Source organism: Engystomops pustulosus, chromosome 2, assembly GCF_040894005.1.
Source record: "Engystomops pustulosus chromosome 2, aEngPut4.maternal, whole genome shotgun sequence".
Taxonomy (NCBI): domain Eukaryota; kingdom Metazoa; phylum Chordata; class Amphibia; order Anura; family Leptodactylidae; genus Engystomops; species Engystomops pustulosus.
Window position 1 is genome coordinate 129,330,437 of NC_092412.1, and position 13,728 is coordinate 129,344,164.

At 41.3% G+C, this 13,728-nt stretch overlaps 1 protein-coding gene across 1 annotated transcript in view; it reads right to left on the reverse strand.

Moving 5' to 3' along the window:
* ULK2 (unc-51 like autophagy activating kinase 2) overlaps positions 1–9,934 on the reverse strand; it is a 69,388-nt gene extending 59,454 nt beyond the window's left edge. Inside the window, exons 1-2 of the mRNA XM_072136413.1 lie at positions 9,578–9,934; positions 5,810–5,902 (exon numbers count right to left, since the gene is read on the reverse strand). Coding sequence (XP_071992514.1) covers positions 5,810–5,902; positions 9,578–9,667 — 183 coding nt within the window. The 5' untranslated portion in view covers positions 9,668–9,934. The remainder of the gene's footprint in view (positions 1–5,809; positions 5,903–9,577) is intronic.
* Positions 9,935–13,728: the final 3,794 nt, after the last annotated feature.

Sequence of the window (13,728 nt, forward strand, 5' to 3'; positions counted from 1 at the left end):
GACCAAATGACAATTTCCTAATACTCTTCTGGAACAGCCAAATACTCTCTAGCAAACTTCAGGTGGGTGCAGATCGCAAACAGACTCTGTTAGCAGTCAAAGGTAACAAACAGCAACCGATGTCAGGTACAGCGATACTATCAAATTACTGTGTACATCACATTAGACAATCAAATATCAGATTGAATACATTGTCCTGTACGCTTTCCTTTACTCCCATGAAAGTTTAACAGCTCTTTGGTCTTCACTACAGAGAAGAGAAGCACCTCTCAATTATATCTCCTCCTCCATTATTATCCACACATGCTTTTAGCTTTGAAAACTGCATCTGAAAAACGCACCCGAGGGTGAAGTCACACGTCACATCTAAAAGCATGCATTTAAAAACGCATTGCAACAGCTGAAGAGACAGCTGCCTAATTAAACAGCTGTTCACACTAACATTTACAAACGCAAATGTTAACGCTTGTGCTGCAGGTAAACAAACAGGGGCACGGAAGATGCTCTGTGTCCAGCTTCCGGCCGGCTGAGAATTATACAGTGCTGGGAATAGGGAAGGGTGGGGGCGTGGCCGGCCGGAAGCCTAACGAAACCCAGGATATTATGGAGTTACATGAATTTGTGTACATGATAAGTGTAATATCCTTAGAGCAATAATGTATTTTGGCAAGTCAACACAGTTGGGACTATGATATATAAAGTCATTCAGGCACAAGAAATTACCAACACACTGCTTGATTGGGTCGGGAATCTTAAAAGACACAAACGTCTCAAAAGCCAAGCACTATATTTCCTTTATCACGCTGCCCTCCCTGAGAGATTACATAAAAATTGCCATGTGGATAGATACAGACTTTACACTGTGCCCTGCAGTGTGAACGGCTGCTAAATTATAGTTTATTGATCTCTATGGTAACTAAAATGTCAGTCGACTCTTAATTCACAATAATCTATTAAACCCGCTTCTATCCCTTGTGGTCAACGTATACAAAATCCCTATTTACAGTAAAATCAAAAGGTAGTTTATATAGCAGGAACACATTTCTTAAACATTAAAGGGAACTGTCACCACATTTTTCACAAATACAGGAAGTGACAACTTCCCATAGAGCCCTAGTAACTGACCGACACCTTTCTTTTAGCTAAAAATTGTTCCCCAGAGATTCCCATATATTCAACTTTATAGTTTTTTTAATGTTAAGTAGCTGAAGGACCTGTCATTCAGGACATTGTGGGCGTTTCAGTGAACAGCCATTGCCTCCTAGCGTGCATTTCTCTTGTGGACAATTGACATATTTCGCCTAAGGCCTGGTGATGTATATATGTTTCATGTCACTGAATGTTTTGGATATATAAAAAAAATGTTTGATTGCATTTTATGGTCTGGTCATCTGCTTAAAAGACGTTGTTTGATGGGGAGTGAGAGCCCATAGTACTAGACCGGTGTACACACTAGGAGTATCATTGCACGGAGCCTATTTTTTGTAAATGTTTGCAATTAATGTAATGTGACATCACACAAGAAGATATAAGTCTATAAGAAAAGATGGATGTGTGTATGTAATAAATATATACTTTAATGAGCAAAATAGACTATAATATATCAATTTTAAAAACCCTAAAGCGGCTTACAATTCAAAACAGTGACAAACACATATGTGTGAAAATACAGAATTATTGACAAGAGATGTGGCTGGTTAAGCAATGCGAGTTGCAGACATGAAATAATAATCTCTTTGGTAGAGACATGCTACTGTTAATCGGTACATTCAATAATGTGCCACAACGATAAAATGCTGAATAACTAACACATGACCACTAAGTTATCAGATGGTGTCCAAGTGATGAAGAAACGCCAACTTTTCTTCCATCACTTGGACACCATCTGGTAACCTAGTGGAATATTGTACAACCCCTATACCTCTTGTGTCACACCTATATCCTCAGACTGTAAGCTCTTGGCAGCAGGGTCCTCATTCCTATTGTTCAATATGAATGTTTGTACTCTGTAATGTAGTATTATATTTGTATATGTCTCCTATGATTAGTAAAGCGCTACGGAATATGACGCCGGCATATAAATAAAGATTATTATTACAGCAAAATATACAAATGTTTTCTACCACACATCGTTTTTTCTAATAAAATTTTACACTTTATACGTTCTGTTCAGTTATAGTTTCAAGGCATGGAGATTTTAGAAGATAAAAACATCCTCATTTTATGAGCCATGCTACAACTGTTTACATTCACTGAAAAGATCTTCTGTCTCCACGCCAGGATTCCTGATATTCCAGAGACAGAGAGGGAGTAAAACTCTAAAAACACTTCATGACCACAACCAGAGGGGAGGAGAGATGCTTGCATAACCATCTCTGTGTTGTGGAGCAAATGAAGAATGACTCCCACGCTTTCAGCCCTGGCAGTATAAATAGTAAGGCACTCCAACTGGGAAATAGATCAGAAATCATGTGATACGGATAGGGATTCTTACAATTACTACTATATATTTTTTTAGTGAACCCTTTGTTTTTATATATTGGGGCATAATAAAAAAAAAAAAGAAAAGAAAATCTGGTCTTTAGGCCAGACAACAACAACAAAAAAAGAATAAACAGGTTCCACCACATCATTATTTAACAAAAATGGTAGCTTGCACGAACCTGTGAAATATAGTTTTCTTAAAGGCGTTGTGCGCGGATAAAAAGAAATTGATGTATGGCAGAGCTTAAATAACAATAATAATGATCCTAATCACGCTAGTCCGGCAACACTGAACACTTTAAGAGGCTCTGGCATACAAATATGTATTGTGGCCAAATAGCTCCAACTTGTCAGCCCAAAAGAAGTTTTTCCAGAAGCCCTGTGGCATGTTGTGATAAAATTTAGCACAAAAGGCTGTAGAAGAAAAAAAAACACTGCCAACAAGTCAACAGTTAAATTGTAACATCATGAACGTTTTCTATACTAAATGTTGCTTGTAGAGTAAAGATGAAGGGGATTCCTTTTTTGAGCACTTTTTCTCATCTCCTGTGAAGACATTATCAGCAGCACCAGACTGCTACTTAACCCCTTAAGGACGGAGGGTTTTTCGCCTCATTTCTCGCTCTCCAACTTCAAAAATCCATAACTTTTTCATTTTTCCGTGTACAGACCTGTGTGAGGGCTTATTTTGTGCGTAACAAATTTTACTTTCCCGTAATGTTATTTATTTTAACATGCCATGTACTGCAAAGCTGAAAAAAAATTCCAAATGTGGAAAAATTGAAAAAAAACCGCACGTGCGTCACGTTCTTGTGGGCTCAGTTTTTACGACTTTCACTCTTCGCTCCAAATAACACGCCTACTTTATTCTTTGGTTCGGTGCGATCGCGGTGATACCAAATTTATACAGGTTTTATTGTGTTTTAATACATTTTCAAAAATTAAACGAATGTGTACAAAAAAGAAAAAAATTTTTTTGCCATCTTCTGACGCTAATAACTTTTTCATACTTTGGCGCACGGAGATGTGTGAGGGGTCATTTTTTGCGAAATGAGGCGACGTTTTCATTGCTACCATTTTGAGGTCTGTGCGACATTTTGATCATTTTTTATTTCATTTTTTATGTTATGTAAAAAGGTGTAAAAGTCGCATTTCGGACATTTGGGCGCCATTTCCCGCCTCGGAGGTCACCGCCGGCCGTAACCGTTTTTATATTTTGATAGATCGGGCATTTTGGGACGCGGCGATACCTAATATGTCTGTGATTTTTACTGTTTGTTATGTTTTATATCCGTTCTAGGGAAAGGGGGGTGATTTGAACTTTTAATATTTTATTAATTTTTTTTATTTTTTAAACTTTTTTTTTTCTTTTTTTTTTCACTATCTTTTAGACCATCTAGGGTACATTAACCCTAGATAGTCAGATCGCTGCTACCATATACTGCAATACTTCTGTATTGCAATATATGGCATTTTTGCAGCACATTCATTACAATGAGCCACTGGCTCATTGTAACGAATATGCAGCTGCCAGATAGCCTCGTGTCAAAAGAAGACACGAGGCTACCATGGCAACTGATCGCCGCCCCCCGATGACGTTCGGGGGCGTGGCGATCGAAAAAAAGATGGCGGCGCCCACGCGCCGCCGTCTTTTAAACGCCGCCGGCGACTTTGCCGGCGGCGTTTAGGGGGTTAATAGCCGCGATCGGTGCAAGCACCGACCGCGGTTATTAGCGGTGGGGGTTTGTGCAAAATGCAAAAACCCCCACCTTTGTATGAAGAGGACTCAGCCCGTGAGCCCTCTTCATACATCCCTTATACCTCTGCGCCGTAGAGCTACGGCGCAGAGCGTTAAGGGGTTAAAGGGGTTATCCGGGTTTAAAAAATTTTTTATGGCCGGGCTGGGGAGGGCTATTTAAACATAATAAACATGTACTTACCTTCTCCGGTGCTGCCGATGTCCCGCACCGCGGCCCGTCTTCTCCGTGCGCCGGTTTCATAACACCGGCGCACAGGGAGCTTCCGGCCGGCCGGAAGCTCCCATGCGCACCATCTCCCAGCGCTTACAACGCTGAGAGATAGGGACGGATGGGAGGAGCCGTCCACATCGCGGACCGGAAGCTCCCTGTGCGCGGCTTCCGTGCCCCTGTTTGTTTACAGGGGCACGGATCGAAGTGACCGCGGCGCGGGACATCGGCGGCGCCGGAGGGGGTAAGTCCATGTTTATTATGTTTAACTATCCCTCCCCAGCCTGGCCCTAAAAAAAAAAATTAAACCAGGATAACCCCTTTAACACTTTATTTCCTAAGGAGGTAGCAAGGTTAAAGCTAACAGGGATATTTTGGTTTAAAAAAAAAAATCAATCACCTATCCTTAGGGTTTGTTTTAGATTTATTGCCCAAAGCAGACATTAGTCACATCAAGTATATCCTTCCCATGGTCTATTCAGTCTCATTCAAGTGAATTGGGCTGTACTGGAATGCATACATGGTGGGTGTCTTCTGTATTATACACGTTTTAAACTTATCACAGTAAATGACTTTATGGTAGCATGGCAAAGGTACCAACCTTTACTGAATTTTTCCCTTGACATTAAGTGTTTGAGTGTATATATCTTTACATTGTGTAGCAGCCAGAGTCCAACTAAGGTGTATTGGACAGAGATTACAGCAACTTTCCCAGTTGCTACATAGGGAACTGAGAAGATCACATGTTGATGACCTATGGATAGGTCACCGACAGTAAAGTCAAGGACAACCTCCTTACTGTAAATACATAGTAATTTATTATCGTCAGGAAACATATTATAAACTTGAGTGTTATTGTGAGATTAACCAATTATTAAAGGGATTACCTCCCCAGTATTGCATGGCATCTGTTTTATCAAAGGCAGAATAATCCTCTTTGTGACATTCATTTGCATTTTAAGCAATCAGTGGTTTATCATTGCAATTTGGCTGCGCTGAGCCGTAATCTGGATCAAGGAGCTTGTTGAATATTAAAAAGATGATATTTAGTAATAATAGCAAAGGACACTGAGTTATAGATTTATATGCACCCATGCAACTTTTGAGTTCACATAAAGTACCGCACTTTATGTGAATTCACACATTCCCAAGAAGCAGCAGCATGAAGCCTTCAAGTAACATTTGTCTTCACACCAAAAATTAATTGGGGGTCTACAAGTAACCGTTGCATTTAGAAGTAATGGCAGCTGCACACTGATTGGGAAATGGCTGGGTATGGAGGGATAACGGTAACCCCCACTTGTCACTTTGTTTTCATAAAACAAAAAAAAAAAAAACAAAAAAGGTGCAAACCTTACCTTCAAAATCTTGATTTCTTTGCCAAGTAGTATCTGCGACTTTGATAAGTTCTTTTTATTGATGCTTTTAATCGCCACCTCCCAGTCTGTTTTCTAAACCGAAAAAGAAAAGATTAAAACTTTAAACTTTTCCACAGAAACAAAAGCAATCCAACAAACGTCATAATAACACTTGTTGCCCTGCTTTAAAACCTTGGCAGAAACTTCTCACCTGTGTGCCAAATCCCTTACAGACATCTGTGCCCCGTCATTGGCATGAAGTTAAAGATAAATATTATTAACACAACTACGTATAAAACATAGCAATGACGCGTCAAAGTGATAAAAATATTGCTCAAAATAAAGAGGGTTCCTTGAAGGGATATTTTCCAACCAAAGACTTTTTATGTGCTGGATTTGGATAATCCTGCCAGTTCCGTTACAAAACTGGAGTGTGATATCGTTGCAGCTTTATAAAACACTAATAGGGAACCTGTCACCAGAGACCTCAACTTCACTAAAGACAGGTTGCTGACAGGCAGTTTTTTCTGTGCATTCGCATTAAAATATAATTGTGTGCTTTAATTTACCTTTCACCCTGACAGAATCCTGTGGCAAATCCCTGGTTTGCTTTAGCTGAATTTAAAAAAATAAATAAATTGTAATATGTCGGTGCTGCACATTCACTCCTTAGCTCTCAGCCCCCACCTTTCTGCTTGGGTACAACTCCTCTCTCCTGCCCCTTCACTCACACAGCTTACAGCACGGTGAGCTGACATTAGTGGTGGAGGGAGGAACTATACAGGAGCATAAAGGTGGGGGCTGAGAGTTGAGGAGTGAGCAAGTCACATATTTTTTACATTTTTTTTTTTTAAATGCATCCAAACCAAAAACAAACCTGTCGCATCAGAACCCCCCCAAACAGTACTTTATGGACAACCATCCAAGTATGCCTAAGGTGCAATGAAGCATTTCTTCCAAAATGACATTTATTCATGTCCGGTCTCTTTTGAGATCCAGCCAAGGAGACGGGAGTTCAACCAAGAGCTACATCGCCTCCACCCGGCTGTTTAACCTCATAAACCTGCCCGCTACCCAGACATCACTGTTCTTCTTGGCATGATCCTTGCACAGCCGCAGTGTGCCTGTGAGTTCTCTGCTGTTCCTACACATATCCCGCTAACGCTGGACAGCTACATAGACCTCATCTTCAATGCACATTGCAAGGGCCGAGGTTGGCGCATGCTTGGTATATTTGTAAAGGTGACCAGCGCTGAACTCACAAGCACGCTGTGAGGATCATGCTGAAGAGGACCGTGACGTCCGGGAAGGGGGTGGGGTTACGAGTTTAAACAGTCGGGTGGAGGCGAGGTGGCTCTTGACCCGCATGGTTCATCTCCTCCACCTCCTTGAATGGATATCATGAGACAGGACATTAACAAATGTCATTTTGGAATAAATGTTTCATTGCATACAAGATATGAAAACACAAAGTCAACTTTCTCACTTAGCACCCAACCACTGGGTGAACCTGTAACCATAAAATACAGTGCTGCAGACAGCATGTAAAAGATCAGAAGGCAGACTCACTTTAATTTCTATTATGTATAGCCCTACTACTGCCACTGTAAACAATGAATGTGTTCCTTTTGGGTGACTTTTCTATATCCAAGGACAGGTAGGTCTCCGGTAAGTGCCATAGAAGAGAAAGAAGTATTGGTCATTGACTACATTCATATAAAACACTGATGGGGCACTACTAGGGGACCCAGTAGTCTAACCCCTAGCTCTAAGACACTTTCCCCTGATCTTAGTACTTGGTTGATATCAGACAATGGTTTATATGCATATGAGAAACACAATAGTTCATCTCACATGTAACATATAAAAATAGCACCTAATGGATTACCATTGGAAATTTTAGGATAACCATTAGTTATTAGTTCCAGGTGAATGTGATAGTTAACAAAACAGATGTGACCAATGCAGGAAGAGGATAATGACCAGCCAAAGGACATGATGCATTCACATCAGCAGTCATAGTAGCTGTGTCAGCCCTATCTCACAAACTGAGCACAAATCCCTAAGCTAAAGAGCTCTCCATCAATCCATATCATGAGACATAAGCCTGTGGAGGACACTTTCATTACAACATAAAGACACTAGGGACATTCACATGTAGATTCCACATCAGAAAAATATTACCAGCTCTCACTAATAATTACACCTGCATCATCAATGTGAATGGAAAGCACTGCCATATCACAGTCAAGGGGCCGCACTAGTACCCAGCACCAGCCACCCGCATAGATGATAAATGTCACAGCATTAAATATCCCCCCCCAGAAACCAAATACTTCATTTGTACAATAATTTACACAGACCCCAGACCAATTAATATAAAAGCAGTATAAGTGGACCAGGTCATTCCTTCATAGATACCATGAAGAGGGATGCCCAGTAAACACTGTAGTAAAAAGTGTAAATGGTCAAGACTGACACTTTAGAAGTAAAAGATGCCTCCTACTAGTAACAGTGATCAAGATTTTTTTTTTATCAAAAGCTCTAGAAATGCTGTTGACATTTTGTTTTTCAGAATGTGACAAAATGTAGTAACATATATTAATGCACATTCTTCTCATCTGTGTTTCTCATGTAAATTTATTACATATTTGTTTTTATTTTTGGAATTTTGGCATCTACAATCTGTCTAGAGAAAGACAGTCCAAGGCAAGTATTATTTCTTTATTATTTTTTTAAACCACCTGGGGCAAGAGTACAAAAAAGTATTAAACCAGACAACCCCTTTAATTATACAGGTGATTGGGCAAACACCACTCCATCTTCAGAACCCTACATGATGTGATACCAGTAAAGGATTTGTCAGGACAATTTGGGCATAAACCTCCTTCAAGTCCTTAGATTGTAGGTTTAATGTCTCAAATGACCCCATATGTGTGTGACCGGGTCAGGTTTAAAAAAAAAAAAAAAACACAAAAGACTTATATTCACCTAGAGGTGAATTTGATCAACCACAATAAACGTCAGTAAAGTGAGGGAAGTGGAGCAGCCCTCTAAGGAGCTGTTCACAACTGTGCCTGGGATTTCCGTTACACTCTTGTTTAAGGAGAGCAGAAAATAAAGGTCTTCTGTTTGCATGGACTTTAATGGGCTGTTACCTACTGCAGAAAAAAAAAAAAAAAGATGCCATCTGCTGGACTATTGTTTTTGCTGTTTATGATGGAAAACTTAGCTTAATGCAACACAGATTTCAAAAAGCTGCATGTAAAAATAATGATCCCAATGTGTAAAGAACAGCTGCGTTTTTAGCTTAAGCAGGAAATCTTTTTCTGCCATCATTCATAAGTATATGGCTGCAGTACACCCCATCCACATGTCCAGATCTAAAAAAAAAAAACACCTGCCCAGGGTTACATGCCTACCAACAAACAAAAATACAATCTAGCACGCAGGAAAGTGGAGGGGCTGCCCAAATTGATACCATCTCCAACTTTTTTTTAGTTTTGCTAGATCTCCCCAGTTGCTACATCATAGCTTATGTAGAGATGAATGTGGGTGGTGGTGAGATATATATATATATATTAGGACAGCAGAGAGCACTGACAGCTGTCACCCTGTCTTGTGGCTGCCAGGCAGGGGCAGGTCACGTGATGATATAGGTCCCAGCACCCCTGTAGCCTGATCATCCCTTATAGTCAGGCACACAAAGGAAGCCCCCGCACTGGCCTCCCGTCAGCTGAGCCAGCCCTGGGAATGGGGGTCGCTTACCTTCCTGTGCCGCCCTTTAAACACCACGGCGAAGGCTCCATGCCCGATCAGGTCCTTCCTGCAGTATTCAAAGTCTCCCACCACCTCCATGATGGGGCTGCGGGGCTGTCATTCAGTAGCCACAATCCACCTTCTCGCCCCAGCGGCGCCCCTGTCTCAACAGCAAGTCAACGACAGCCGCTGTCCATAGTGCGAGCATCCTTCGGGTTCCTGCGGGCTCATGACAAGTCCAGCGGCAGCTCACATGATGTGACACAGGTCTGTGCCTTTGTGTCTCCGCGGAACGGGATAGACTAGAGCTAAAGCCGGAAGCTGGGAGGTTTTCACCCTGCAAAACACTGCTGCTCCCAGCTCCGCCCATCTCTCTGGACACCCAATCAGAGGCGAGGTAGAGCGCGCCAATGAGAGCGCAGCTCGGGCAGGCACGCTGAGGACACAGCCGCTCTGGGAAGCGCTGAGATTGGCTGTCGCGGTGCTGCTGAGCTGATGACGTGAGCCCTGAGGAGAGCTCCTCACCAGATCAGTGACATTCAGAGGAAGCCAACAGCCTCTCACTCCTAGTACATAGCTCTTATATGCAAATATTGGGGAATTGGCAGCAGCATAATGAAATAAAATTGGTTAAAAAGAACTCCCACCACCAATAACAGTAGTGTCATTTTTATTTAACCTTTTGTCACTTCTCCCGAACGTGGGGGCTTGTTTTCTTTGGGACAAATTGTACTTCTTAACTTTTTAAGTAATTATAGAAGTACGGCAATAGTTTGTGTATATTATATTGCATAAAAAAGGACAAAGATATATTTATCAATAATAAACATTCTCTCCCACCACCCATATCCCTTCCGCGGGTCACTTTGCAATGCGTTTATGAAAAACATTGTAGAATTGCATGCATTTTTACATGTTGCCATAGGTTTGGTTGGTGTGAAAGAGTTTTTCTTCATTGCTGGAAGGGTAAGCGGCCGTGAAAATGTTAACACAGCTGCTTATACATTTAGCAATAAAGAAATACACTTTCAAATCAGCCAAATGCAACGCAGATGTTTGCATGCGTTTCTGCAATACGTTTAGAAGATATTTATATAAAGATAAACAACTCATTTGAGCCACTTTTAGGCTTTGTAGTTACGCTTTTCACTTTTCATTCCAAATGCCAACTTTTCTCTATTCCTTGGGTTGGTACAATTACGTGGATACCAAATTAATATAATTGTTAATATGTTTTAATAGATTTTAACAAATTAAAACCTTTTGTATGAGAAAACGTTGTAATTTTTGCCATCCTTTGTACTACTATGTACATTGTCCTTGTGCGTGAAGGGGTTAAAATTTGTAGCTGAAGATAGCGGCATGGTTAGCAGTGCATGGAGCGATAGGCATTAGTAGTAAGTTACATGGCCATGGCACTGACTAACTGGCACACAGCATTCAGGCATCAGTGCTTGGCGTGAGCTGCATAAACCGAGTGTAATGTACCTTATGGCAAAGGCTGCGAAAAACCAGGCAAAAGGAGCAGAACTCTCCACCTTTAAGCCTGCACTCTGGTCCCCACTAAATGGCGCAAGCATGATCGTGGAGGTGCAGGAGCAGAATTTAGCCAGAAAAAAAGAGGAAAACATGGGAAACAGACTTCACGACAAATAATGGTACATAAAAGAAGTTTGACAACCCAGAATACCCAGAATAACCACAAAACTGAAAACCTGATGAGAGAATGGATTGTAGATCTAAAGGTATCAATCCATTCTGAACTTTATTCAGTTTTCTCTAACTTACAACAAGAAATAGTAGATCTGTGTAACAGAACAACCCATATAGAAAACAAAATGGCGGAAATTACTTCAGCACAGAATGAAATAGTAGATGTCACCAACTCTGTAGAAGAGGAACTTTCCTCTCTCAAAAACAAAGTTGCCAACATTGAAGATCGTTCTAGAAGGAACAACACAATAGAGGAATTTCATAATGTGTAAAAATGACTTGCATGACTTCCTGAATTATCTATTTGCCAGCATGGTCCCCAATGCATCAGAATGTGATTTAACCATAGACAGAGCACATGGCTTGCCAAAACCCAAATCGTTCCCTCAAGCCATCTGGAGGGATGTAATAGAAAGAAGAAATAATGGAAGTATCTTGCAATACGCCGACACTTCCTGAAAGAATCAATTCCAAAATATCTCCTCCTTCACAGACCTATTTGCAGCTACCATCTGCAGGAGAAGAGAATTGAACCAAAGCACAAAAGTCCTGCGCAACAGCAACATGGCATAAAAAACTTGCAGCATTTTCTTGTGGCCTCTGTTTTTACGGCTTTCATTCTGTGCTCCAAATGACTCTTCCTCTTTAATCTTTGGGTCAATACGATCATAGGGATACCAAATTTATATACCGTATATACTCGTTTATAAGCAGAGTTTTTCAGCACAAAAAATGTGCTGAAAAACGTCCCCTCCGCTTATACACAAGTCTATTACAAAAAAATGTACCCACTTAAAAAAATAAACTTATGTACTCACCCTCCGATGTCAGCGCTGCTCACGATGTCCCCGATGTCAGCGCGTCCTGTCTTCTTTCTTCTCCGCGGCTCCTCTTCTTTCTTCTTGCTTCTCTCATGGACGCGGCCATGTTTTCTTCCTTGCCGTGCATACTATGACGTCAGCAGCAGCCGCGTCATAGATGCGCCTGCTAGAAGAAAACATGGCCGCATCCATGAGAGAAGCAAGAAGAAAGAAGAGGAGTCGCGGAGAAGAAAAAAGACGGGAAGCGCTGACATCGGGGACATCAGTGAGTCGCGCTGACATCCCCAGGAACCACTATATACAGCCCACAGTAATATATATGGCTCTGCAGCAATAGCTATATACAGCCCCCAACATTACCTATATATAGTGCCACAGCATTAACTATATACAGACTCCCTATAGTAACTATATAGTCCCCCTATAATAACAATATATAGCCTCCCGATAATAACTTTATACAGTCCCCCACTTAATACATCATATAACTATATGCAGACTCCTATTATTGCTATATACACCCCCCATAATAACTATATACAGTCGTAGATAAAATAATAAAATTGTACTCACCTTCCATTGTTCCCCCGATGCGCGCCATCCTCATTTTCATCGGATCCTCATGGGATGTAAACAAAGATGGTGGCGCCCTGCTGCAGGTGGCGACATGACTGTCACACGCTGCAACAAAACAGTCTTATTGTTCCCTCGCTCTGCCATAGCCGTAAAGCTGGCACATCGGCGAGATTTGGCACTGGGAGCCCAGAGCCAAATACACTGTGGGCGTTTCGCCCACATTTGGTGGGGGCCCCTTTAAGGGCAAAGTGTCTCCTGGGGGGGCCCTAGTCGTGTGAACAGCGCGGGGCCCAAAGGACTCTTAATCCGCCACTGCTCCCCCTCACTTTGTAGCTCTTTCGCATATTAAAGCCCCCTCTTTTTGTGCCCCAGCAGCTCCCACTCTTGTTGCCTTCTGATATTGTGCTCTCATCAACTCCTTTTTTTGTTGATACCTAACAAAAAAATAATAAACACAGATACTCACCTCTCTCCTGCTGGGTGTAGCACCAATGCTGGCAGACAGACATCATCATACTCAAAGCAGTAGCAGAAGTGTAGAGATAATGCAGAGAGCTAACGGCTCTCTGCTTTATCACTTTGATCAACACTTTTAGCGTCCGATGATGCCAACAGCGCTGAGGTCCCGGGACATACCTCCTGCCAGGTGGGACAGAACCTGCACTGTGATTGTGCAAGGAAAAAAATGCATGTCTGGGAAAACACATTGGGGGATTTCATGAAAGTTGTTTAACATACATTAGGGGGTGTAGTTTCTATATTGGGGTAATTTATGGGGTTTTACTTTTATTTAGGCCTCTTAAAGTGGGTTGAAATCTGAGCAGGTCCCGCAAAAACATGATTTTGTGTTTTTTATGAAAATGTTTGAAATTTTCAAAGCCCCGTAACATCTTAAAAAAAATGAGAGGATGCATAAAAAGTTTGCATGGAGACATAAAGCAGACATTCGTTTAATGTTAGTTATCAAGTTTTTTTTTTTTGCTGTTATGACTACGTATGGAAAAAGTAGAATGTTTTCAATTTCAAAAATCGAGACTTTTTCCAAATTTT